Source organism: Chelonia mydas, chromosome 2, assembly GCF_015237465.2.
Source record: "Chelonia mydas isolate rCheMyd1 chromosome 2, rCheMyd1.pri.v2, whole genome shotgun sequence".
Classification (NCBI taxonomy): domain Eukaryota; kingdom Metazoa; phylum Chordata; order Testudines; family Cheloniidae; genus Chelonia; species Chelonia mydas.
In genome coordinates this window covers 10679379-10704754 of record NC_057850.1, presented here as the reverse complement: position 1 = coordinate 10704754, position 25376 = coordinate 10679379, and the positions used below count along the sequence as shown (strand labels likewise).

The following is a 25376-nucleotide window of genomic DNA, read 5'->3' as shown; positions in this document are numbered from 1 at the left end:
GCTGTCACGCAGCTGTTACAGGAGCCACTGTAGACAGCTGCAATCCACAGGGCTCTGGGCTGGAACCCGGAGTAGAGGGCGGGCCCAGGTTCCCCCCATCCTTCACTCCCCCAACTCCCTACTTGATACCGGAGGAGTTGACCTGGACGGTTGGTTCCATCAGAGGAGAAGATCTCTGGCCTGTTCCCCCAATCCACTACGTGGATCAGCAGAGACTATGGGGATTGTTGTTCTTCCTTTTCCCCGTGCTGGACAGTGATGAGGCTAACTGAGAGAACAGCAAATTTGAGCCACGAAAATGGCCAAATGAGGGCTGCCGGGAACCTCTGAGGCGAGCAAAACTGCCAGTAAGCGCAGTACCCACCAAGGCAGAGGAGGAACTTTGTCACAAGACTCATTCCTCAACTCACACTGTCATAAATATAAAGGGAAGGGTAAACCCCTTTAAAAAGTGCTAGAGGAGCCAACTGGGGGGGGAGCTTTTCTTGACCTGCTGCTCACAAACCGGGAAGAATTAGTGGGGGAAGCAAAAGTGGATGGGAATCTGGGAGGCAGTGACCATGAGTTGGTTGAGTTCAGGATACTGACACAGGGAAGAAAGCTAAGCAGCAGGATATGGACCCTGGACTTCAGGAAAGCAGACTTCGACTCCCTCAGGGAACGGATGGGTAGGATCCCCTGGGGGGCTAACATGAAGAGGAAAGGAGTCCAGGAGAGCTGGCTGTATTTCAAGGAATCCCTGTTGAGGTTACAGGGACAAACCATCCCGATGTGTCGAAAGAACAGGAAATATGGCAGGCGACCAGCTTGGCTTAACAGTGAAATCCTTGTGGATCTTAAACATAAAAAAGAAGCTTACAAGAAGTGGAAGGTTGGACATATGACCAGGGAAGAGTATAAAAATATTGCTCGGGCATGTAGGAATGAAATCAGGAGGGCCAAATCGCACCTGGAGCTGCAGCTAGCAAGAGATGTCAAGAGTAACAAGAAGGGTTTCTTCAGGTATGTTGGCAACAAGAAGAAAGTCAAGGAAAGTGTGGGCCCCTTACTGAATGGGGGAAGCAACCTAGTGACAGCTTTTTAGTGGAAAAAGCTAATGTACTCAATGCTTTTTTTGCCTCTGTCTTCACGAACAAGGTCAGCTCCCAGACTGCTGCACTGGGCAGCACAGCATGGGGAGTAGATGGCCAGCCCTCTGTGGAGAAAGAGGTGGTTAGGGACTATTTAGAAAAGCTGGACGTGCACAAGTCCATGGGGCCGGACGAGTTGCATCCGAGAGTGCTAAAGGAATTGGCGGCTGTGATTGCAGAGCCATTGGCCATTATCTTTGAAAACTCGTGGCGAACGGGGGTAGTCCCAGATGACTGCAAAAAGGCTAATGTAGTGCCAATCTTTAAAAAAGGGAAGGAGGATGATCCTGGGAACTACAGGCCAGTCAGCCTCACCTCAGTCCCTGGAAAAATCATGGAGCAGGTCCTCAAGGTATCAATTCTGAAGCACGTAGAGGAGAGGAAATCAGGAACAGTCAGCATGGATTCACCAAGGGAAGGTCATGCCTGACTAATCTAATCGCCTTCTATGATGAGATTACTGGTTCTGTGGAGGAAGGGAAAGCAGTGGATGTATTGTTTCTTGACTTTAGCAAAGTTTTTGACACGGTCTCCCACAGTATTCTTGTCAGCAAGTTAAAGAAGTATGGGCTGGATGAATGCACTATAAGGTGGGTAGAAAGTTGGCTAGATTGTCGGGCTCAACAGGTAGTGATCAATGGCTCCATGTCTAGTTGGCAGCCGGTGTCAAGTGGAGTGCCCCAGAGGTCGGTCCTGGGGCCGGTTTTGTTCAATATCTTCATAAATGATCTGGAGGATGGTGTGGATTGCACTCTCAGAAAATTTGCGGATGATACTAAACTAGGAGGAGTGGTAGATACGCTGGAGGGCAGGGATGGGATACAGAGGGACCTAGACAAATTGGAGGATTGGGCCAAAAGAAATCTGATGAGGTTCAATAAGGATAAGTGCAGGGTCCTACACTTGGGACGGAAGAACCCAATGCACCGCTACAGACGAAGGACCGAATGGCTAGGCAGCAGTTCTGCGGAAAAGGACCTAGGGGTGACAGTGGACGAGAAGCTGGATATGAGTCAGCAGTGTGCCCTTGTTGCCAAGAAGGCCAATGGCATTTTGGGATGTATAAGTAGGGGCATAGCGAGCAGATCGAGAGACGTGATCGTCCCCCTCTATTCGACATTGGTGAGGCCTCATCTGGAGTACTGTGTCCAGTTTTGGGCCCCACACTTCAAGAAGGATGTGGATAAATTGGAGAGAGTCCAGCGAAGGGCAACAAAAATGATTAGGAGTCTGGAACACATGACTTATGAGGAGAGGCTAAGGGAACTGGGATTGTTTAGTCCGCAGAAGAGAAGAATGAGGGGGGATTTGATAGCTGCTTTCAACTACCTGAGAGGTGGTTCCAGAGAGGATGGTTCTAGACTATTCTCAGTGGTAGAAGAGGACAGGACAAGGAGTAATGGTCTCAAGTTGCAGTGGGGGAGGTTTAGGTTGGATATTAGGAAAAACTTTTTCACTAGGAGGGTGGTGAAACACTGGAATGCGTTACCTAGGGAGGTGGTAGAATCTCCTTCCTTAGAAGTTTTTAAGGTCAGGCTTGACAAAGCCCTGGCTGGGATGATTTAATTGGGGATTGGTCCTGCTTTGAGCAGGGGGTTGGACTAAATGACCTCCTGAGGTCCTTTCCAACCCTGATATTCTATGATTCTATGAAAATCCCTCTCACCTGTAAAGGGTTAAGAAGCTAAAGGTAACCTCACTGGCACCTGACCAAAATGACCAATGAGGAGACAAGATACTTTCAAAAGCTGGGAGGAGGGAGAAAAACAAAAGGTCTGTGTCTGTCTGATGCTTTTGACGGAGAGAGAACAGGAACAGAACAGAACTTAGTAAGTAATCTAGCTAGATATGTGTTAGATTATGATTTCCTTAAATGGCTGAGAAAATAGCTGTGCTGAATAGAATGAATATTCCTGTCTGTGTGTCTTTTTTGTCACTTAAGGTTTTGCCTAGAGGGATTCTCTATGTTTTGAATCTAATTACCCTGTAAGGTATTCACCATCCTGATTTTACAGAGGTGATTCTTTTTTTTTTTACTTCTATTAAAAGTCTTCCTGTAAGGAAACTGAACGCTTTTTCATTGTTCTAAGATCCAAGGGTTTGGGTCTGTGGTCACCTATGCAAATTGGTGAGGATTTTTACCAAACCTTCCCCAGGAAGTGGGGTGCAAGGGTTGGGAGGATTTTGGGGGGAAAGACGTGTCCAAACTCCATTTTTTTAGGAACCCAGATAAAGTTTGGTGGTGGCAGTGGAAATCCAAGGGCAAAGGGTAAAATAATTTGTACCTTGGAGAAGTTTTAACCTAAGCTGGTAAAAGTAAGTTTAGGAGGTTTTCACGCAGGTCCCCACATCTGTACCCTAGAGTTCAGAGTGGGGAAGGAACCTTGACACACACCAACTCACCTCTCTCCACAACCTGGGAGGAGGAAGGGGGGGAACAAATATGTAATTGATGGCTATTCTGGTAGAGGGACAGTTTGGAGGGCTGGATATTTTACTCACAGAATATAATGTTTAGTTGTATGTGAGGCATAAACTTTTGAGGAAGCCTCTTGTTAATATTTCGGCATCACAACATTGATTTTCCCCAAATGATAAAATAAATTCACTTCTTATAAGCATCACAGAAGAAGTGGGGTCTTAGGAAGGATTTGATTGATAGGGTAATGGTCTCAACACCATTTATTAATTGTTTAGGACTGTGTCCATTATGTGCCATGCACTTTCCAGATTTTAAAGAAGGATGGTACCTGCCCTTAGGAACAAACAGTCTAACAACTGTTAAGTGGACAGGTTAGGAAAGCGGATGGGAATACCTCTAAGACCTCCTGCCTAGATAAGTGCCCAAAGAGATGAATGAAGGGAACAGACTGCAGAGCTACCCTACTGTAATTGCTCATTTTCTCTTTCTCTGTTTCCATTTTCTTTTGTCCATTTCTCCTTTTCCCAGAATGGTTGTTATGGTAGAAGTAAACTGAATCAGGAAAGGTCTATTCTGTGCAAAGATTATATATCCATGAATTCAATCTATTTCAATAAATAAAAACGGAGGTTTCAACATCAAAATACGCTGTGTTTAAAGTGCATCAAGAGCCATTATATTACAAAAGTTTTAGGAAAACATAGCCAGTCAATCCAACAGTCCATGTCATTTGTACAATGCTGAACCCATTCTTTCGCTCCACAAGTAACAATCACCTGTACTCTGCAATTAATTTCACTGGAAGAAAACTGCAGACAAAATAAATTACACCGAGAAATTCTTAGCACTCAAAGATGTATCTTCAGAGAAACAAAAATAGATTACAGTCTCTGAACTGTACAACGATCTTAAAAAAATGAATAGTTCACAAAAGTTGAGAGAATAAAGCTATAGCAGTATCTCTTTAATGCCAAAAGCACTTACCGTTGACATTCCCCCGCATGCAGAACTAGGTCTTCGTTGTTTTTAGCACTAACGGTCAGCTCATGTTCAGTTGAATTGAAGACATCAAGGAGTAGATGGCATTGTCGGGTGCTGTTTGGAAAGGAAAAATAAATTAATACTGTAGCTTTAGTAACACATAATAGAGCATTTGAATTACATATATTATTGAATCTTTAAAGTTATATTTACCCTCATCTATTCCAATTATAGTATCTTAATTTTTCCTCTAAAACTAACTATGATTAAACCTTGTTGAAATTTAAAAAGAGTATGCATAGTTGAACAAGAGCAGAATTTAATGATACTTATGATCTGCAAATGTCTGTCACCAATCTAGTGGAATCACTCCTAAATAGCCTCAAAAGTACCAAGTACAATCCAGCACCACCTTTATTAGCAGACTGCCTCCATTAAACAATGGATTTTTTTGTCAATTCTTTGAACGCTCATTTAAGACAGTTTTAATATACACGAGTTTGTTGACAAAGTCCTTTTAAGACCCAAACTACTAAGATCAGTGCTGTTTCAGAGAAAATGAAGACAGACAGCAGAATCAGCTGGAAACAAGGAGGAAAGCCAACAGCATGTTATAAACACACCCAATTTTCTACAAACCACTAGCACGCACTTCATGAACAACTGATTCAGAGACCAAACTGGGAAGCATTTATCTAGAACATCTTTTGCAGCATTGTTCATTATTGTAGGTTTACTAGAATTTTGTTCAGCTGAGTTTTTAGAAGTCTTAAGAAATGGAGCTTCCAAATTTAACTTTTGATCTTCACTGAAAAATCAGTCCCTGCAGGCTGTAAACTATTTTTGTTGCTCTTCTCTCTGAACCCCCTCCAAATTGTCTCTGTGTCTAATAATTAGGGGTCCAGAAGTGCACTGTTTGTCGAAGCTTTAGTTATTTTTATTTTTAAATGAAGTATTTACATGAACATAATATGAATAATGTTCATAGTAGAAACATTAAGCTTCAATTTCAATCTGTAAATGAAAACCTCAACTGTTTGAGAAAGTAGAAGGGAAGTAATGAAAACACTAGGTCTACCCTACAACCTTATATAGGTATAACTACATCGTTCAGGGGTGTGGAATGTCCACATCCCTGAGTGATGTAGTTGTATCGACATAACCTCCAGTGTAGACAGCGCTATGTTGGCAGGAGAGCTTCTCCCATCACCATAGCTACCACCTCTTGCAGAGGTAAATTAAACTACACTGACAGAAGCAGCTCTCCCCACGCTGGCACAGTGGTGTCTTCACTAAAGTGCTACAGTGGCACTGGTGCAGCTTTTTAAATGTAGACCAGCCCTAGGATTCTTGTTATGTCTACTATGACTCATGAGAGAAAAAATTGTTATATAGCTGTTCAGAACCCTAAGGACGGAGGGGAATGGATGGAGCTTTGACATTACCAAGGGTCAATCTGGACTGATGGACAGCTATGGTTCCCTCAATTCCCCAACTTGGGATGCCTTTTACACTGTTTTGCTGTGAGAGCAACCACTCCTGGTCTACTCTCACGCAGCCTCCAGCATGTAAATCACTCCCAGCTACATTGTATGAGTGCTATAGCCAGCCACTCTTGAATTACACTGCATGGTAACATCAGCAAACTCCCAATCCCAGACATTCCCCCAGAAATGTGAGTCTTGTACTACCCAGAACCCTCCTGCACAATAAAGCTCATCATTTCATTTCATAAAGTCCATCATTTCATTAATGGAAAATGATACGCATAAATCTTGTTCTCCAAATGGAATTTCCCAAACACTTCAATCCAAACAAACTGGTTTAGATAAAACAACAAAAATTTATTAACTACAAAAAGATTTTAAATGACAACAAGTAATGAGACATAAGTCAGAATTGGTTACAAGGGAATAAAAGGTAAAACACAACTAACACCTCACTTAACAAGCTATGTAAATACAAAGCAAAAGGTCTCTCTTGCCGCATTTTCCAACAGTCTTACTACCTGAACCTCTTTCATTCAGGATCTCCCTCCCTTTCCCAGTCCAATGATGCTTCTTTGTTCTTCAGGGGTTGATGCTGCCATAGGTAGAGAGCAAGGGTGAGATGATTTGGGACATATGTCCTTTCCCCTTATAGCCCTTCCTCTTGTGCAAGAATCATCTCCAGCTGATGTTCAGGAGACAGAAAAACTGCATGGCCAGGACCATTAAGCTAATTCTTTGTCAAAATGTAGATCTTTTGCCCACACCCTTTCTACTGCAAAGAGTGGCCACTTAATCAGGTGATGGTGAATTTGATCTTGTTGACATCTGGCTGAGGCATTGGCTAGCCTTTCGTCTCTGCGGAACTTATCACTGCCCTCCAGAACATGTCCTGGTAATATCGTACGGTGGAATCTTATCTCTTTACATACAATGTTGCCACACATATTTTACCAGGACAACAATGATCAGCAAATCATGAGTTTTTAATTGATACTGTATATACTATACTTTATACAAAATTTAGCATAATCTCTTAAAAGGAGTGAACATAGGTGTACAGACTGTCACATGAGTCACTGGTGATTGAAGGGAATGGCTAGTAAGTAAAATTGACTGTCACTGGTCCTTAAAAAGATAAGAGTGGGTAGAGTTCTGAATTGTGAAGTGGGACTGGGATTGGTTGATAGAAATTTCTGGAAGACGGGTGGGACATCTAACATGGTTCTATATAAAGAGGGCCCTACCAAATTCACGACCATGAAAAACGCATCACAGACCGTGAAAGCTGGTCTTCCCCTGTGAAATCCGGTCTTGTGTGCTTTTACCCTATACTATACAGATTTCATGGGGGAGACCAGCCTTTCTCAATTTGGGGGTTCTGACCCAAAAGGGAGTTGCAGGGGAGTCACAAAGTTATTTTAGGAGGGTCGCAGCATTGCTACCCTTACCATACCATGCCAGCCTTACCATACCATGCCACCCTTACTTCTGCACTGCTGCCTTCAGAGCTGGATGTCCAGAGAGTGGTGGCTGCTGATTGAGGGCCCTGCTCTGCAGGCAGCAGCGCAGAAGTAAGGGTGGCAATACCATACCATGTCATCCTTACTTCTCCGCTGCTGCTGGCAGCGGCTCTGCCTTCAGAGCTGGGCTCCCGGCCAGCCACCACTGCTCTCCAGCCGCCCAGCTCTGAAGGCAGCATCGCTGCCAGCAGCAGCGCAGAAGTAAGGGTGGCAGTACCACAACTCCTCCTACAATAACCTTGTGACCACTCCACAACTCCTTTTCGGGTCAGGATCTCTACAATTACAACACCGTGAAATTTCAGAATTAAATAGCTGAAATCATGAAATTTACTATTTTTAAAATCCTGTGACCATGAAATTGACCAAAATGCCCTGTGAATTTGGTAGGGCCCTATATATATATTGTCTATATATATATTGTGGCACAGCTCCGACCTTGTCCCCCGCTTCCAGGCAACTTATGCTAGCTTCAGAGGCTCATTGCAACCCTCCATGTAGCCCTTCTCTCTCTAGAGCCAGGGATACAGTCTACTGAGCCCTTTTCATCATAAGCCAGCAATGGAGGTTGGGGAGAGAATTCCCACAGTCTCTGTTGCTCCTACGGCCTCATGCCAAAACAGTTTAGCCTCCTGTCCTGACAGGGGCATGTTTTCCCCTCCCAGGAGGTGTTTCTGTAGTGGTGAGTTGGGGGGAACCCGGGCCCGCCCTCTACTCTGGATTCCTGCGCAGGGACCCTAATGGTAGCAGCTGTTGGCAGCCAGAGTTGCTACATTTCCCTGGGCCACTTCCCCACAGCTCTCCTGCTTCTCCCTTACCTTAGGGCTCCCTTACCAATGATTGGAGGGTGTCTTCATTAACCAGTCCTTCAACCATACTTCCTCTCCTCTGGCTCCTCTCTGCCTGACTGGAGTGAGCCCTTTTATATTATCAGAGGGGCCTTAATTAGAGTCAGGTGGTCACATTAGCTTAATGGCCTCACCTGACTCTTTGCAGGTTAATTGGAGTCAGGTGTTCTCATTAGCCTGGAGCAGCCCCTGCTCTGGTTAGTCAGGGAACAGAAAACTGTTAATCCAGTGGTCAGTATATCTGCCTTCTGCTATTCTGCTGTACCCAACTGGCCTGGGTCTATCACAATATATATAACCAGTTAGCTCATCACATTTTTCAGTCTTCACAGTGTTGAATTCTCTAGGTGGTTATTTCTCATTCTAACTGTAGAAAATGTGAAAGCTGCTAATCAATTCCATTGTCCGTTTCAGTGGAAACCTAGTTTGAAATAATTAAAGAACTGGAGCCACTCAAGGACAAAATCAAAAATCACTCAAAAACTACTGAACTTTTCCATTGTTTAGCCAAAAACACTGTAAAGAAGAGGCTGAAATGATGCTGATGGAAAATAAACATCAGTTTATTCCTTCTCTTTTATTTTTTAAAACTTATAATTCAGATTTTTCACCCCAAATCTTTATTTGCAAAGGAGGCTGTGTCACGGTTTGTTGCAGTGAAATACTGGGCAATTGTGTAAATACAATGGAGCACAAAACAATTAAAATTTTGAATTGTCACGTTTTACAAAGACCAGAAGTCCCATCCAGCAAACTTACTATTAATCAAGGTTGTTTAACATATTCAGATTGATTCAGCAACATTTTAATAGGATGCAAAAGTATACATTTGGTAAAACTTTATAGTTAGCCAAGATAAGATACTACACAGTGGAAGGCCTGACTAGTTAGTAGACTGGAGTTTCAATTATTATCCCTTGATGTTTCACTTCCAGAATTGTAGACTTGTCATTTTGGACAGTACACCTATCTCCAGGCCACACTGCAAGAACAGCTGGATTGGCACCTTGTCCTAACCTTCCAAGCAGGGAACGAAAGGAGGGCACCAGCTGAGCAGTGGCCGCAAAAGGCTCCTTTTGGTAAGTATTAACCTTTTATGATTTTGTAAATTATACAACATAAAAGAGACTTTGGTTATCTATAAATTTAATCCCCTGTACCTAGGAAGCTGAAAAGTTCTGTCCTTAAACTGAATTTAGTGTCTGATCAGTGCTCAGGAATGGAGGTAACTACGGGCTCAACTACACTAACGCTGTAAGGCAACTTCATTTATGTAAATTTTGTATCTGAACTCCATGTAACTTAGGTTGACTCACAGCGGTGTCCACTTCTGCCTCTTGGGCAGATGGAGTACAGACGTCGACAGGAAAGTGCACTCCCATCAACTTATCTTCACCAGACCCGCTAAATCAACACAGCTGCATCAATGACAGCAGTGTTGATTTAGCCAGTAGTGTACACATGGCCTAAATATTGGGCTGTACCTTTATTCTCAGAGTCTCTCAGTCTGTGAAAGTCCAGATCATCAGGAAGATATTCCTCAAAACTAATGAAGGGACCCTACAGAAATATGTTATAACAAACAACAGTGGGTAATTAACAATAGATGCCTATGATCCACTTATGTTCTGCAATTGATACATAGTTGTTATTGCACATATTTTCTGAAATGAATGAAATAATGACCCACTGAAAGTTGTTTTAGCTCATTGAAAACTGCCTGTTGCCACAGCTGTCAGTAATAATGACTGCATTAAAAATTACTTTATAGTTTATCACAGGGGTTCTCAAACTGGGGGTAGGGACCCCTCAGGGGGTCGCGAGATTACCACCTGGGGGGTCACGAGCTGCCAGCCTCTACCCCAAACCCCGCTTCATCTTCAGCATTTATAATGGTGTTAAATATATTTAAAAGTGTTTTTAATTTATAAAAGGGTGGTCGCACTCAGAGGCTTGCTATCTGAAAGGGGTCATCAGTACAAAAGTTTGAGGACCACTGGTTTACAAGGTAAATTGAGATACCACAAAAGAAATTCCTTAAGTAATGAGGTAAACTGAGATATCAAAAACAGTATACATTGTGGGAAAGTAATTTTTCCCTCCAAAAGGGAAATGTTATGGGGTCTCACATCCTATAGAAGGAAAGAGGTTTTGGGAGTCAGAGTGAGAATGAACACTGCTAGCATTCCACCAGTTACAGATGAAGGAAATGGGGTCAGCTTTTTACTCTTCACAAAAAGTTGTGAGGTATACTTTCTTTATGTATTCTGTATAGTGCTGTATCAACCGTTGACTGATAATCTTTGATTACATAATTCCATTTGAGCTTGTTACTTTGACTTCTCACATTGTTATTATTGTTACTAAATTCAAACACACAACACCACCAGATACTAAGGGGTGGGGAGGGGTTCAGTCAAGTCAATCACTTGTTCTCCCAGTGGCCAGTGCAGATAAAGGCTAAAAGGGCCAGCTCCCAGAGGTAAACGAGATTAACTGTGATACGTGGACAAATTATTAAACAAACAATTTGTATGCACCTAGAAGATAACAGTGTGATAAGCAATAAGCAACACGGATTTGTCAAGAACAAATCATGCCAAACCAACCTATTTTCCTTCTTTGAGTGGAAACTGGCTACTCTGCTAGGAGCAGAGACGATGAAGCCCATGTGACTCGCTGCCCTGAACACAGCATGGTCACACGGAAAAGCTGAGCCAATGAAATGAGATACAAGGAGGAAAGAAGCCACAGATGCCATTAACAATCCTTTTGGACATCTGCTGTGACATAAATTACAGCTGCAATATCTTTATTGACAGGACAGCGTACAAGCACATCAGAGCAATCATCCCATCAAGGATGCAACATAGGGATGCAGTTAGAACAGCACGTGGTCCAGCAGGGCTGGGCGCACTGGGAGACACCACTGTCCTGGTGTGCCATTCAATGGGAGCACCTGTCATGGGGACTAGTCCTCCCCGCCAGCACACGAGGTCCACTGGCAACCACCTCTCCTGCCAGTCACATTGCCCTTTTTAGCGTATTAGATAGTATAGTGATAGGGCCACGACAGTATCTAGCAAGACAGGAAGGCAAAAATTAAGAGTTCCTACTGAGTGCTCTGTTTCCCAAGGCCTTTGGGCTCCAGACGCGTTGCCTATGTGTTCCTGTGTTGGGCGCTCTTCCTGTAAGTCAATCAATTCTATAATAGGGATTGTTCCCTGTTTCAGTTAGTTGGTCCAGTTACTCTCACACTAATGTACTCGTCTCTTGCTTTTTTATGGGCTGATGCCATTCATTAAGCCCTGTGTCACTTTTTCAGTCACGCTCACCAGTTTTATTTTAGCTACTGCAATCTGTACCCTTGATGAGCAGAACTGTGAGATAACATGAAAGGTGCTTCATGAAACAAAATTAGTACTTTTGACCTTCACAACCTTATAACTACACTGATCAAAACCCTTTTACTTTGTTACTCATACTTGCAAAATATAGGATTTTCAATTCTTTGTGTTGTCCTAATAAACTACGGGGAGGCATAATTTTTTTCTTAACTTATGGAGGCTCACTATGACAAAGTTTGAGAAACCCTGGGTTAGACATACACCTTTCAGGGACGGCCCAGATATACTTAGTCCTGCCTCCAGGCAGGAGGGACTGGATTAGATGACCTCCTGAGGAAGCTTCCAGCACTACATTTCTAAGATTAATATGGAATCAAGTTTGTGAAAGAAGAATAGTAGATGTAAATTGGTGAATTTTAATTAGCTTTTTCAGTGTAATGTACAGGATGTGTTAGTACATACATATGAAAGAGAGTAAGAGTAGATAGCCATCTAAAATGTGAGCTTACTATTTGCACCCTCAAATTAAATCTGATGGAAATGTTATCACCATTTTACGCAGTGTTGTTGTAGCCCTGTCGGTCCCAGGATACTAGAGAGACAAGGTGGGTGAGGTAATATCTTTTATTAGACCAACTGTTGATAAGAGAGAATTTGGTCCAACAAAAGATCTCTCACTTACCTTGCATCATTATCTTAAGTATTCCTAAGGCAGCAATCACCTTGGTATCTAAGACATCATACAGGAAAGATCATTTCCCAAATTTAAGTCTATCTGAAACATAAGGGAACTGAGAAAAAAGTCTGTATGGTATTTTTCCAATTGATCACTTGGGTAGCATTGTTCTCTCATAAGAACATAAGAATGGCTATATTGGGTCAGACCAAAGGTCCATCTAGCCCAGTACCCTGTCTTCGGACACTGGCCAATGCCAGGTGCCCCAGAGGGAATGAACAGAACAGGTAATCATCAAGTGACCCATACCCTGTCGCCCATTCCCAGCTTCTGGCAAACAGAGACTAGGGACACCATCCCTGCCCATCCTGGCTAATAGCCATTGATGAACTTATCCTCCATGAACTTATCTAGTTCTTTTTTGAACCCTGTTATAATCTTGGCCTTCACAATATCCGCTGGCAAGGAGTTCCACAGGTTGACTGTGCATTGTGTGAAAAAAATACTTCCTTTTGTTTATTTTAAACCCGCTGTCTATTCATTTCATTTGGTGACCTCTAGTTCTTGTGTTATGAGAAGGAGTAAATAACACTTCCTTATTTAGCAATGTGCATTACTTTCCATTTATCAACATTAAATTCATCTGCCATTTTATTGACCAGTCACCCTGTTTTGAGAGATCCTCTTTTAGCTCTTCACAATCTGCCTGGGACATATCTATCTTGAGCAATTTTGTATCAACAAATCTCTCATCAACAACTAAAGGTAACTGATAAGTAAGTGGGGAACATCATCTCTTAGTAAATAAAAAAAATACTGTGTTTCAATGTATAGGTCACATTAGTAGCTTTAATAAGAAGATGCATTTCCCAACTGCATTCAAATTCCCCAGGAACACTTTGATGGCATATTTTTGGAATCCAGAAAAACTAGACCAATATTTTAGATTGTGAATTGCCAACTGAAAATCTGAAGCTATAAAAGCATAGCCTATCTCATAAAAACTAAAAAGCACTTTAACATCTCACATAATACCAAAGCAACAAAATCTGATACAAGTTCAATGCAAATTAATTAAAAAAGTTAAATAAGGAGAGAAAGCATAAGTGCAAACTTTGACTTCTAATTCACAGCATCTAACTATTTGGAGTCAGCAGAGACAAGATCAATAAATCAAGGAACAAAGGGTGTTTTACTTAATGAGAAACATTTATTCACACGTGTTCTGAAAATGATAAATTTCTACTATTTTTCACTTTAAAATGTAATATAGTATGATAAATGACTTGGCTAGGTGCTGGGAAATCAATATTATGAAGCACAAAAGCTAAACAACAACTTTGTTGATCACCAAAACCATTAGCATAGAATAAATACAGAGAGAGATGATGAGCACATGAAAATAATAAAGTGCATTTATGAACATGCAGTCAACACATGTATGTAAAAATAAAGGGACAATAAGAACCTTTCGGCAGGGGCTGCAGAAAAAAAGCTGCCTACAAAGATAGATTTAAATATGTATATTATTTTTAGCCCTTTTTCAGCAAAGCACTTATGCATCAGCTTAGTTACTTCAGCATGTGCTGAAGTCCATCCCTATTCAGCAATCACTTGATTACACACTTAGCTTCCATTAACTTTACATGCTGATGCGTATGTTGAATACGGATGGACTAAAGACAATGAATATAGTTAAGCATGTATTGAAGTCCTTTGCTGAACTGGAACTATCCAGCACTTGCTACTATGCAGAGAAAGTATGCATAAGTACATAACTGGACTCCAGAGAAGCATTAAATTCAAAACAAGTTAGCACTATTAAAAAAAAAGTGTTTGGGGTTTTTTTAGGGTAAAATATTTGCCATGTGCAGTAACACACTGGCAACAGAAAGACACTTAAGGAATAAGAAAGTCTTATTTTAGGTTAAGGAAAATGGTCATTACCTAAAACAAAAAATAATGAATGTGTGAGTTTCTCAATATTACATTGTTAAACACAGTAATCACCTCGAGATCAGAATAGAACTAACTTTAGACCCTAATGAGTGTTGGGAAAGTGGCATGGTACCTAGGATTTAGAGCAGGTGACTTGTAGTTGGCTGGGTTCCTAGCTTTGCCTCAGACTCACTTCATGACAATGGGTAAGTCATTTCAAAGAACTTTAATTTACTCATCTACAAACCTCAGGCAGGGTAGGCATAAATAACATGTGGAAAACGCTTTCTGAGATTCTTGAACGAAAGAACAAGCGGAAACAACCCCCACCCCACCCCCAAAGAAAACCCAATAAAATACGTATAAAAGAAGAACTGAAATATGTTTCCATATTAAAAATACATAATCCAGTCATAGTGTTATTTATTTTTAAGGAGTGGTGAGGGGAGGTTGTTTATAAAACTTAAAAGCCTTATGGTTACATAGGATAGACAACAACAGATCTTTTTACCATACAATGAGCCATCAGACTAAATAAGTTGTGGATCCCCTTGGAGAGATTTGTAGAATTTTTCTTGGTTCTGTGGAATTTTTGTAAAACAATGTAGACGTTTTGTTGAGCATTTACAGAGTCCCCAAAGTAAACACCCCCACAATTGGATTAGAAGCATTTACACAATCCCCAAAGTACATACCCACACAATTTGATATTTACTATATTTTTCAGTTAGCACCAGGTATGAACTTACTTAGTGCAACTGAAAAAAAGAGAATAAAATTATCCCCATTGTGTTACACATCATTTTTAAACAACAAAGTATTCAGTACATCAGCCTAGCAATAAAATTGCATGATTTGACTATGCAAATGTATAAAAGATGTATGTACAAAATTAAACCTGAATCACAAAAAGTTAAATCTGTGGTTTATTTCACTCCTGAACATGTTTGCATCTCATAGTATGAGAGGGATGTATTCTAGAAAATAAATACAAGTAAGGAAATTCTAAAAGTAAATTATAAACTTTAAACCTGCAATCTTTATTGAAGTTTAGAAAGTATTGATGAAGTTACCACATCGGTCAAGTAAGTTAATATTATCAAATGCATAGAGGTATGTTGTATGACTGATAAAGATAAAGATTAGATTTTTAATAATAGGAGATTACAACTACAGGAAATTATCTTTTAGGTTGTATTAACTGTTAATTTTAAACGACTGTTCTAGAACTAGGTAACTGTGAAGAAAAGATATCTTTAAAGTAGGGTGGTTGTTTAATCGCAGTTAACTCACGCGATTAATTTAAAAAAATAATCGCAATTAAAAAATTAATTGCAGTTTTAATCGCACTGTTAAGCAATAGCATACCAATTGAAATGTATTAAATAGTTTTGGATGTTTTTCTACATTTTCAAATATATTGATTTCATTTACAACACAGAATACAAAGTGCACAGTGATCACTTTACAGTGCAAATATTTGTAATAAAAATAATAATATAAACAAAAGAAATAGTATTTTTCAATTCACCTCATACAAGTAGCATAGTGCAATTGCTTTATCGTGAAAATGAAACTTACACATGTAGATTTTTTTTTGTTACATAACTTCACTCAAAAACAAAAAAAATGTAAAACTTTAGAGCCTACATGTCCACTCAGTCCTACTTCTTGTTCAGCCAATTGCTAAGACAAACAAGTTTGTTTACATTTATGGGAGATAATGCTGCCCACTTCTTATTTACAATGTCACCTGAAAGTAACAGGTGTTCACATGGCACTTTTGTAGCTGATATTGCAAGGTATTTATGTGCCAGATATGCTAAACATTCGTATGCCCTTCGTGCTTCAGCCACCATTCCAGAGACATGCTTCCATGATGATGATGCTCATTAAAAAAATAATGTGTTAATTAAATTTTTGACTGAACTCCTTGGGGGAGAATTGTATGTCTCCTGCTGTGTTTTACCCACGTTCTGCCATATATTTCATATTAAAGCAGTCTTGGAGGATGACCCAGCACATGTTGTTCATTTTAAGAACACTTTCACTGCAAATTTGACAAAATGTAAAGAAGATACCAATGTGAAATTTCTAAAGATAGCTTTTGCATCTGACCCAAGGTTTAAGAATCTGAAGTGCCTTCCAAAATCTGAGAGGGATGAGGTGTGGAGCATGCTTTCAGAAGTCTTAAGAGCGCAACACTCCGATGCGGAAACTACAGAATCTGAACCACCAAAAAAGAAAATCAACCTTCTGCTCAAAGAAAAGGAGTACTTGTGGCACCTTAGAGACTAACCAATTTATCTGAGCATAAGCTTTCGTGAGCTACAGCTCACTTCATCGGATACATACTGTGGAAAGCGTAGAAGATCTTTTTATACACACAAAGCATGAAAAAATACCTGGTCCAGTCCACAGAAGACATTCAACTTCCTGGACACTACAGTGCTAATAAACGATGGTCACATAAACACCACCCTATACAGGAAACCTACTGACCGCTATTCCTACCTACATGCCTCCAGCTTTCACCCTTACCACACCACACGATCCATTGTCCACAGCCAAGCTCTGCGATACAACCGCATTTGCTCCAACCCCTCAGACAGAGACAAACACCTACAAGATCTCTATCAAGCATTCTTACAACTACAATACCCACCTGCGGAAGTGAAGAAACAGATTGATAGAGCCAGAAGAGTTCCCAGAAGTCACTTACTACAGGACAGGCCTAACAAAGAAAATAACAGAACGCCACTAGCCATCACCTTCAGCCCCCAACTAAAACCCCTCCAACGCATTATTAAGGATCTACAACCTATCCTGAAGGATGACCCAACACTCTCACAAATCTTGGGAGACAGGCCAGTCCTTGCCTACAGACAGCCCCCCAACCTGAAGCAAATACTCACCAGCAACCACATACCACACAACAGAACCACTAACCCAGGAACCTATCCTTGCAACAAAGCCCGTTGCCAACTGTGCCCACATATCTATTCAGGGGACACCATCACAGGGCCTAATAACATCAGCCACACTATCAGAAGCTCGTTCACCTGCACATCCACCAATGTGATATATGCCATCATGTGCCAGCAATGCCCCTTTGCCATGTACATTGGTCAAACTGGACAGTCTCTACGTAAAAGAGTAAATGGACACAAATCAGATGTCAAGAATTATAACATTCATAAACCAGTCGGAGAACACTTCAATCTCTCTGGTCACGCGATTACAGACATGAAAGTCGCTATTTTACAACACAAAAACTTCAAATCCAGACTCCAGCGAGAAACTGCTGAATTGGAATTCATTTGCAAATTGGATACAATTAACTTAGGCTTGAATAGAGACTGGGAGTGGCTAAGTCATTATGCAAGGTAACCTATTTCCCCTTGTTTTTTCCCCCCCGTCAGACGTTCTTGTTAAACCCTGGATTTGTGCTGGAAATGGCCCAACTTGATCATCATACACATTGTAAGGAGAGTGATCACTTTAGATAAGCTATTACCAACAGGAGAGTGGGTTTGGGGGCGAGGGGGAAGAAAACCTGGATTTGTGCTGGAAATGGCCCAACTTGATTATCATACACATTGTAAGGAGTGCAATCACTTTAGATAAGCTATTACCAGCAGCAGAGTGGGGTGGGGGGAGGTATTTTTTCATGCTTTGTGTGTATAAAAAGATCTTCTACACTTTCCACAGTATGCATCCGATGAAGTGAGCTGTAGCTCACGAAAGCTTATGCTCAAATAAATTGGTTAGTCTCTAAGGTGCCACAAGTACTCCTTTTCTTTTTGCGAACACAGACTAACACGGCTGTTACTCTGAAACCTTCTGCTGGTGGCATCTGACTCAGATGATGAAAGTGAACATGCGTCAGTCCACACTGCTCTGGATCGTTATCAACCAGAACCTGTCATCCGCATGGACACGTCCTCTGGAATGATGGTTGAAGCATGACATCACATACGAATCTTTAGCGCATCTGGCATGTAAATATCTTGCGGTGTGGGCTAAAATATTGCCATGAAAATGCCTATTCTCACTTTCAGGTGACACTGTAAACAAGAAGGCGGCAGCATTATATTCTGCAAATGTAAACAAACTTGTTTGTCTGAGCGATTGGCTGAACAAGTAGTAGGACTGAGTGGACCTGTAGCCTCTGAAGTTTTACATTGTTTTATTTTTGAATGCAGTTATTTTTTGTACGTAATTCTATATTTGTAAGTTCAACTTTCATGATAAAGAGATAGCATTATTACTAGGGCTGTCAAGCGATTAAAAAAATTAATCACGATTAATCGCGCTGTTAATAAGAGAATACCATTTATTTAAGTATCTTTGCATGTTTTCTACATTTTCAAATATATTGATTTCAATTACAACATGGAATACAAAGTGTACAGTGCTCACTTTACTTTTATTACAAATATTTGCACTGTAAAAATGATAAACAAAAGAAATAGTATTTTTCAAGTCACCTCATATAAGTACTTTAGTTCAATCTCTGTATCATGAAAGTGCAACTTACAAATGTAGAATTATGTACAAAAAAATCCTGCATTCAAAAATAAAACAATGTCAAATGTTAGAGCCTACAAGTCCACTCAGTTCTACTTCTTGTTCAGCCAATCACTCAGAGGACGTACATCCATGCTGATGACAGGTTCTGATCGATAACAATCCAAAGCAGTGCGGAACAATGCATGTTCATTTTCATCATCTAAGTCAGATGCCACCAGCAGAAGGTTGATTTTTCTTTTTTGGTGATTTGGGTTCTATAGTTTCTGCATCAGAATGTTGCTCTTTTAAGACTTCTGAAAACATGCTCCACTTCTCATCCCCTCTCAGATTTTGGAAGGTACTTCAGATTCTTAAACCTTGGGTCAAACGCTGTAGCTATCTTTAGAAATTTCACATTGGTGTCTTCTTTGCATTTTGTCAAATTTGCAGTGAAAATGTTCTTAAAACGAACAACATGTGCTGGGTCATCCTCCGAGACTGCTTTAACATGAAATATATGGCAGAATGTGGGTAAAACACAGCAGGGGACATACAATTCTCCTCGAAGGAGTTCACTCACAAATTTAATTAAGGCATTTTTTTAATGAGCATCATCAGCATGGAAGCATGTCCTCTGGAACGATGGCAGAAGCATGAAAAGGCGTATGAATCTTTAGCGCATCTGGCACATAAATATCTTGCGACGCCAGCTACAGCAGTGCCATGAGAACACCTGTTTTCACTTTCAGGTGACATTGTAAATAAGAAGTGGGCAGCATTATCTCCCGTAAATGTAAACATCTTTTTCTCTTAGCGATTGGCTGAACAAGAAATAGGACGGAGTGGACTTGTAAGTTGCACTTTCATGATAAAGAGATTACACTACAGTACTTGTATGAGGTGACTTGAAAAATATGATTTTATTTTTACAGTGCAAATATTTGTATTAAAAATAATATAAAGTGAGTACTGTACACTTTGTATTCTGTGTTGTAAGTGAAAACAATATATTTGAAAATGTAGAAAAACATCCAAAAATATGTATTAAATTTCATGAATAGTGCAATTAATCACAATTAATTTTTTTGAGTTAATCGCATGAGTTAACTGCAATTGACAGCCCTAGTCATCACTTTTATGAGGTGAATTGAAAAATACTATTTCTTTTGCTTTTTACAGCACAAATAGTTGTAATCAAAAATAAATAAAGTGAGCAGTGTACACTTCCTATTCTGTGTGAAAATTACCACTCCATGCATCTGAAGAAGTGGGGCTTTTACCCACGAAAGCTTATGCTCAAATAAATCTGTTAGTCTTTAAGGAGCCACCGGACTCCTTGTTGTTTTTGTGGATACAGACTAACACGGCTACCCCCTGATACTTGACACCAAGTACTGATCTGGTCTCTGAGAATGTGTGTAGCTAGGGCCTGACTTCCACTGGTACCTTCCAGCTTGTCTCCTGGACAATCAGAGAATCCAGTATCGAGAGGCAGAGTAGGTCCCGTGCTTCTGCATAGATTTCTGGCACCAGTGATATCAAGAGATTTTCCTGGTGCTGTTCTTGATGCACCAAAGGAGCCGACACTGCAGTATCAATAGCACAGGCACTGGTGACGGAGCAGATGACCCCTTGATGAAAATAGGTCACTGCTGGGGAATCTCTCTTTCCAGAGGACACTCTACCTTGTCCACCAGATTGCTTACTGTTGTTTACTGTTTTGGGTCTGATCTTTTGTGCTTCTTTCTCAGCACCGGAGAAGGGGACTGGTGATGAGTTTCAGAAGCAACGGCTGGAGGCCTGCTCCTCACCAATATTGAAATACTTGGTGCCAGCCCTGAGTGAGAAGGGTCAGAAGATGGACAAAAGGCAGCCTGCATGAGGATGTGACGCAGTTTCAACTCTCTGTCCTTGTTTGTCGGGGGTTTAAAGTTCTTGCAAATCTGGCAGTGGTCTAGAATGTGACCCTCACCAATGCATTTAAGGAAGGTGGAATACAAGTCACTCACCAGCACAGATTTCTCGCAAGCCAGCACAAGGCATAACACCCAGAGACAGAAGCATACTCTGGCACTGTGAATAAGAGGGAACCCCGGCTCCAAGAAAAACAACAAAGAAGAGCTACACTAATCTTAACACTAGCAAAGGCCACTAACTTACCTGTTTACAGAAAGGAAGATAATTTCCCTGTAAAAACAAACTTGCAGAAGCAAGGCAATATACTCTATCGATTGTGGGTGGTAAGAAGGAACTGAGCGTGGTCTCAGGCTGCGCTGCCTTTTATACCATCATGTAGCAATCACCAGAAGAAGAACTTTAACATACAGAATTAATTTTCATAAAATAGCTGTTGGCTCAAAAAATACCTCAAATAAAAAGAAGATAATGAAACTGACTATATAGAATTGAGGTTTTAGTCTTTATCAACTAATTATAATAGCAGCAAATACAATTACTGGAAGTACTTTCCATTCAGTATTGTTGATTAACTTTAGGCACCTGAAGTTTGAAAATTTTGACCTCTGACTATATTCCATATACTATGCTTGGGATGAAAGTCACTATAAATACAAAACTTTAATTTATCACCTATAAGAAACAGATAAAAATCCACTTAGGAGAGAATGACCCAAACTTACTGTTTTCATTGGTATCCAGTAGCATGCAGAACACACTCTAGAACAGCAAACAACAACACTAAAACCTTCACAATTTCAGTGAAGAGACACGGAAGAAGGCACCCATTATAAAAGGAAATGTTTTATTTTCAAACTATAGCAAGGTGAAAATATATGAACTATAGACATTCACATGGACTGTTTTACCACAGAGTGAGAGGTAGGTTACAGCTGGTATCTTATAAAATATCCAGCAGTTCCACACATCTCTCCATACATCTTATTAATTACATTCAGCAGCTTTTGTCTGCCTGCTGCTGTGGATATCTTGGGTTGCAAGGATGACTGGAAGCCTTACCTTGTTGCAGGAAGGGTACTGATGTGTGTAAAGAAGACAGATGGCTCCACTTCCACATGAAGGCCCAGAGAGAGGTTCCTGTAATAGCCATCAGCATGTCCTGGTCCCCCAGAGTATTTGAAATTCAAAATGGCTTCCAGTGTCTGGAAAAATAATGGTAAATAAGTCATTAACTATGGATCATTTCTGTGCATCGTAAAGAATCAAATTAGGTCATGGAAAATGTGCAGTAGTGATGAAATTTCTAAACAGAAAATTTACAATCAAATGAAAATTGATTTATAACGTGTCACAAAAATTCTGGCAGCTTTTGAAACAAAGTTGTCATTCATACATTACACACAAAAATCTCTTTCTTTCTTAAAGTCCATTTTACAGTAGCATCTTACTGATTAACAGATATTACAATGGTGGGTGTATCTATGGTAGTGGTTTCCAATCACCAATATATTGCTTTTATTGGTGCTAATTCAGAATTTCATGAGTGCTACTCTAGATGCCGCACTTTTTCCTTAATGAGCTGCCTCTGCTGGTTCCCATCACACCATTTCCATTTCACTGTGTGCCCTCCTACTCACAATGGAGCTTTGGTGGATCCAAATGCAAGTTGCACTGGCTGTTGCAACAGAGGTCAGAGTGGAAAACCAGCTGTTGCCCAAAAAGGTTTAGAAGCACTGGCATGTGGTATAACTTCAACCACCAACGCAAAAAAGAAAAAGAAAGCAATATCACACCAACTAGATGCCATCACTTTTCAGAGGGTTCCACTTCAAGCTCCACAAAGCATTTTACAAAATCTGCAAATATTTGGTGCTATTGCTTACTCAGAAACCGCTTCAGAACAATCAGAGACCAGAAGTAACTCGAAATTTCCTAGTTATGAAGGAACTTCATGTTGTGAAGTGCTCTAACACTGTTCTATTTCAGGTCATATTGAGGGAATGGACTAAAAATGTTTTTTTAATGTTAATAAAAAAATTCCCTGAGGATTTATGTTAGTTAGCAATTCACTGTTCTGCAATAAGTGTGCATCTAGGTACCATATTATCCCATTCACAATTCATCCAGAACAGTGCAGCTTAACTTTGCTTCCTAATATAGCCCTAAAGCAGTACTTACAATATCAACAGAAGTAGCCACTGGACACTCTGTGCAGTTACTTCTACTGCTTTTACAATAATTTCTCACTGGACGTTAATAAGCTTACGTCACTTCCGGAGTTGATCAATAGAAAATACAAAAATAAAAAAAAATGCAGACCCACTAAAAAAAAACAATTTCATTCTGCTTTCCCAGATGGCTTAATTAACAAACAACAGAGCTGGAATCATCAAGTCCAGAGAGCTGACACTGCTTAAGACTAAGTCGTAACTTGAGACAGAACCTCAACATTTAATTAGGAATTCTACAATGAAAAGCATGGATCTCTATGCTTTATTTTATTGCTATAATATTAGTGACAGGTTTCAGAGTGGAAGCCGTGTTAGTCTGTATCAGCAAAAAGAACAGGAGTACTTGTGGCACCTTAGAGACTAACAAATTTATTTGAGCACAAGCTTTCGTGGGCTAAAGCCCACTTCATTAGATGCATGTAGTGGAAAATACAGTAGGAAGATACACACACACACACACACACACAAAACATGAAAAAAATGAGGGTTGCCAAACCAGCTCTAAAGAGACTAATCGATTAAGGTGGGCTATTATCAGCAGGAGAAAAAAAACTTTTGTAGCGATAATCAGGATGGCCCATTTCAAACAGTTGACAAGGTGTGAGTAACAGTAGGCGGAAAATTAGCATGGGGAAATAGTTTTTAATTTGTGTAATGACTCATCCACTCCCAGTCTTTATTCAAGCCTGAGTTATTGGTGTCCAGTTTGCAAATTAATTCCAGTTCTGCAGTTTCTCATTGGAGTCTGTTTTTAAAGATTTTTTTGTTGAAGAATTACCACTTTCAGGTCTGTAATTGAGTGTCCAGGGAGGTTGAAGTGTTCTCCGACTGGTTTTTGAACGTTACAGTTCTTGATGTCTGATTTGTGTCCATTTATTCTTTTGCATAGAGACTGTTCGGTTTGGCCAATGTACATGGCAGAGGGGCATTGCTGGCACATAATGGCATATATCACATTGGTAGATGTGTAGGTGAACAAGCTTCTGATCGTGTGGCTGATGTGATTAGGTCCTATGATGGTGTCCCTTGAACAGATATGTGGACAGAGTTGGAAACGGGCTTTGTTGCAAGGATAGGTTCCTAGGTTAGTGTTTTTGGTGTGTGGTTGCCGGTGAGTATTTGCTTCAGGTTGGGGAACTATCTGTAAGCAAGGACTGGCCTGTCTCCCAAGATCTGTGAGAGTGAGGGATCGTCCTTCCGGATAGGTTGTAGATCCTTGACGATGCGCTGGAGAGGTTTTAGTTGGGAGCTGAAGGTGACGGCTAATAGTGTTCTGTTACTTTCTTTGTTGGGCCTGTCCTGTAGTAGGTGACTTCTGGGTACTCTTCTGGCTCTGTCATTCTGTTTCTTCACTTCAGCAGGTGGGTACTGTAGTTGTAAGGACGCTTGATAGAGATCTTGTAGGTGTTTGTCTCTGTCTGAAGGGTTGGAGCAAATGTGGTTGTATCTTAGAACTTGGCTGTGGACAATGGATCGTGTGGTGTGGTCTGGATGAAAGCTGGAGGCATGTAGGTAGGCATAGCGGTCAGTAAGTTTCCGGTATTGGGTAGTGTTTATGTGACATCGCTTATTAGCATTGTAGTGTCCAAGAAGTGGATCTCTTGTGTGGACTGGTCCAGGCTGAGGTTGATGGTGGGATGGAAATTGTTGAAATCATGGTGGAATTCCTCAAGGGCTTCTTTTCCATGGGTCCAGATGATGAAGACGTCATCAATGTAGCACAAGTAGAATAGGGGCATTAGGGGACGACAGCTGAGGAAGCGTTGTTCTAAGTCAGCCATAAAAATGTTGGCATACTGTGGGGCCATGCGGGTACCCATAGCAGTGCTGCTGATTTGAAGGTATACTTTGTTCCCAAATGTGAAACAGTTGTGAGTGAGGACAAAGTCACAAAGTTCAGCTACCAGGTTTGCCGTGACATTATCGGAGATACTGTTCCTGACAGCCTGTAGTCTATCTTTGTGTGGAATGTTGGTGTAGAGGGCTTCTACATCCATAGTGGCCAGAATGGTGTTTTCTGGAAGATCACCGATGGATTGTAGTTTCCTTAGGAAGTCAGTGGTGTCTTGAAGATAGCTAGGCGTGCTGGTCACGCAGGGCCTGAGGAGAGAGTCTACAGAGCCAGTCAATCCTGCTGTCAGGGTGCCAATGCCTGAGATGATGGGGCATCCAGGATTTCCAGGTTTATGGATCTTGGGTAGCTGACAGAATACCCCTGGTCGGGGTTCTAGGGGTGTGTCTGTACAGATTTGTTCTTTTGCTTTTTCAGGGAGTTTCTTGAGCAGATGGTATTGTTTCTTTCGGTAACTCTCAGTGGGATCAGAGGGTAATGGCCTGTAGAATGTGGTGTTAGAGGTCTGCCTA

The 25376-nt window shown here is 40.8% G+C and overlaps 1 protein-coding gene across 8 annotated transcripts in view; it reads right to left on the bottom strand.

The window, feature by feature from the left end:
- TRAPPC9 (trafficking protein particle complex subunit 9) overlaps positions 1 to 25376 on the bottom strand; it is an 806968-nt gene that overhangs the window by 477504 nt on the left and 304088 nt on the right. For all 8 annotated transcript variants that reach the window (XM_037891970.2, XM_043539048.1, XM_043539044.1 and 5 more), the window contains exons 18-19: positions 21841 to 21983; positions 4537 to 4647 (exon numbers count right to left, since the gene is read on the bottom strand). In XM_037891970.2, coding sequence (XP_037747898.1) covers positions 4537 to 4647; positions 21841 to 21983 — 254 coding nt within the window. The remainder of the gene's footprint in view (positions 1 to 4536; positions 4648 to 21840; positions 21984 to 25376) is intronic.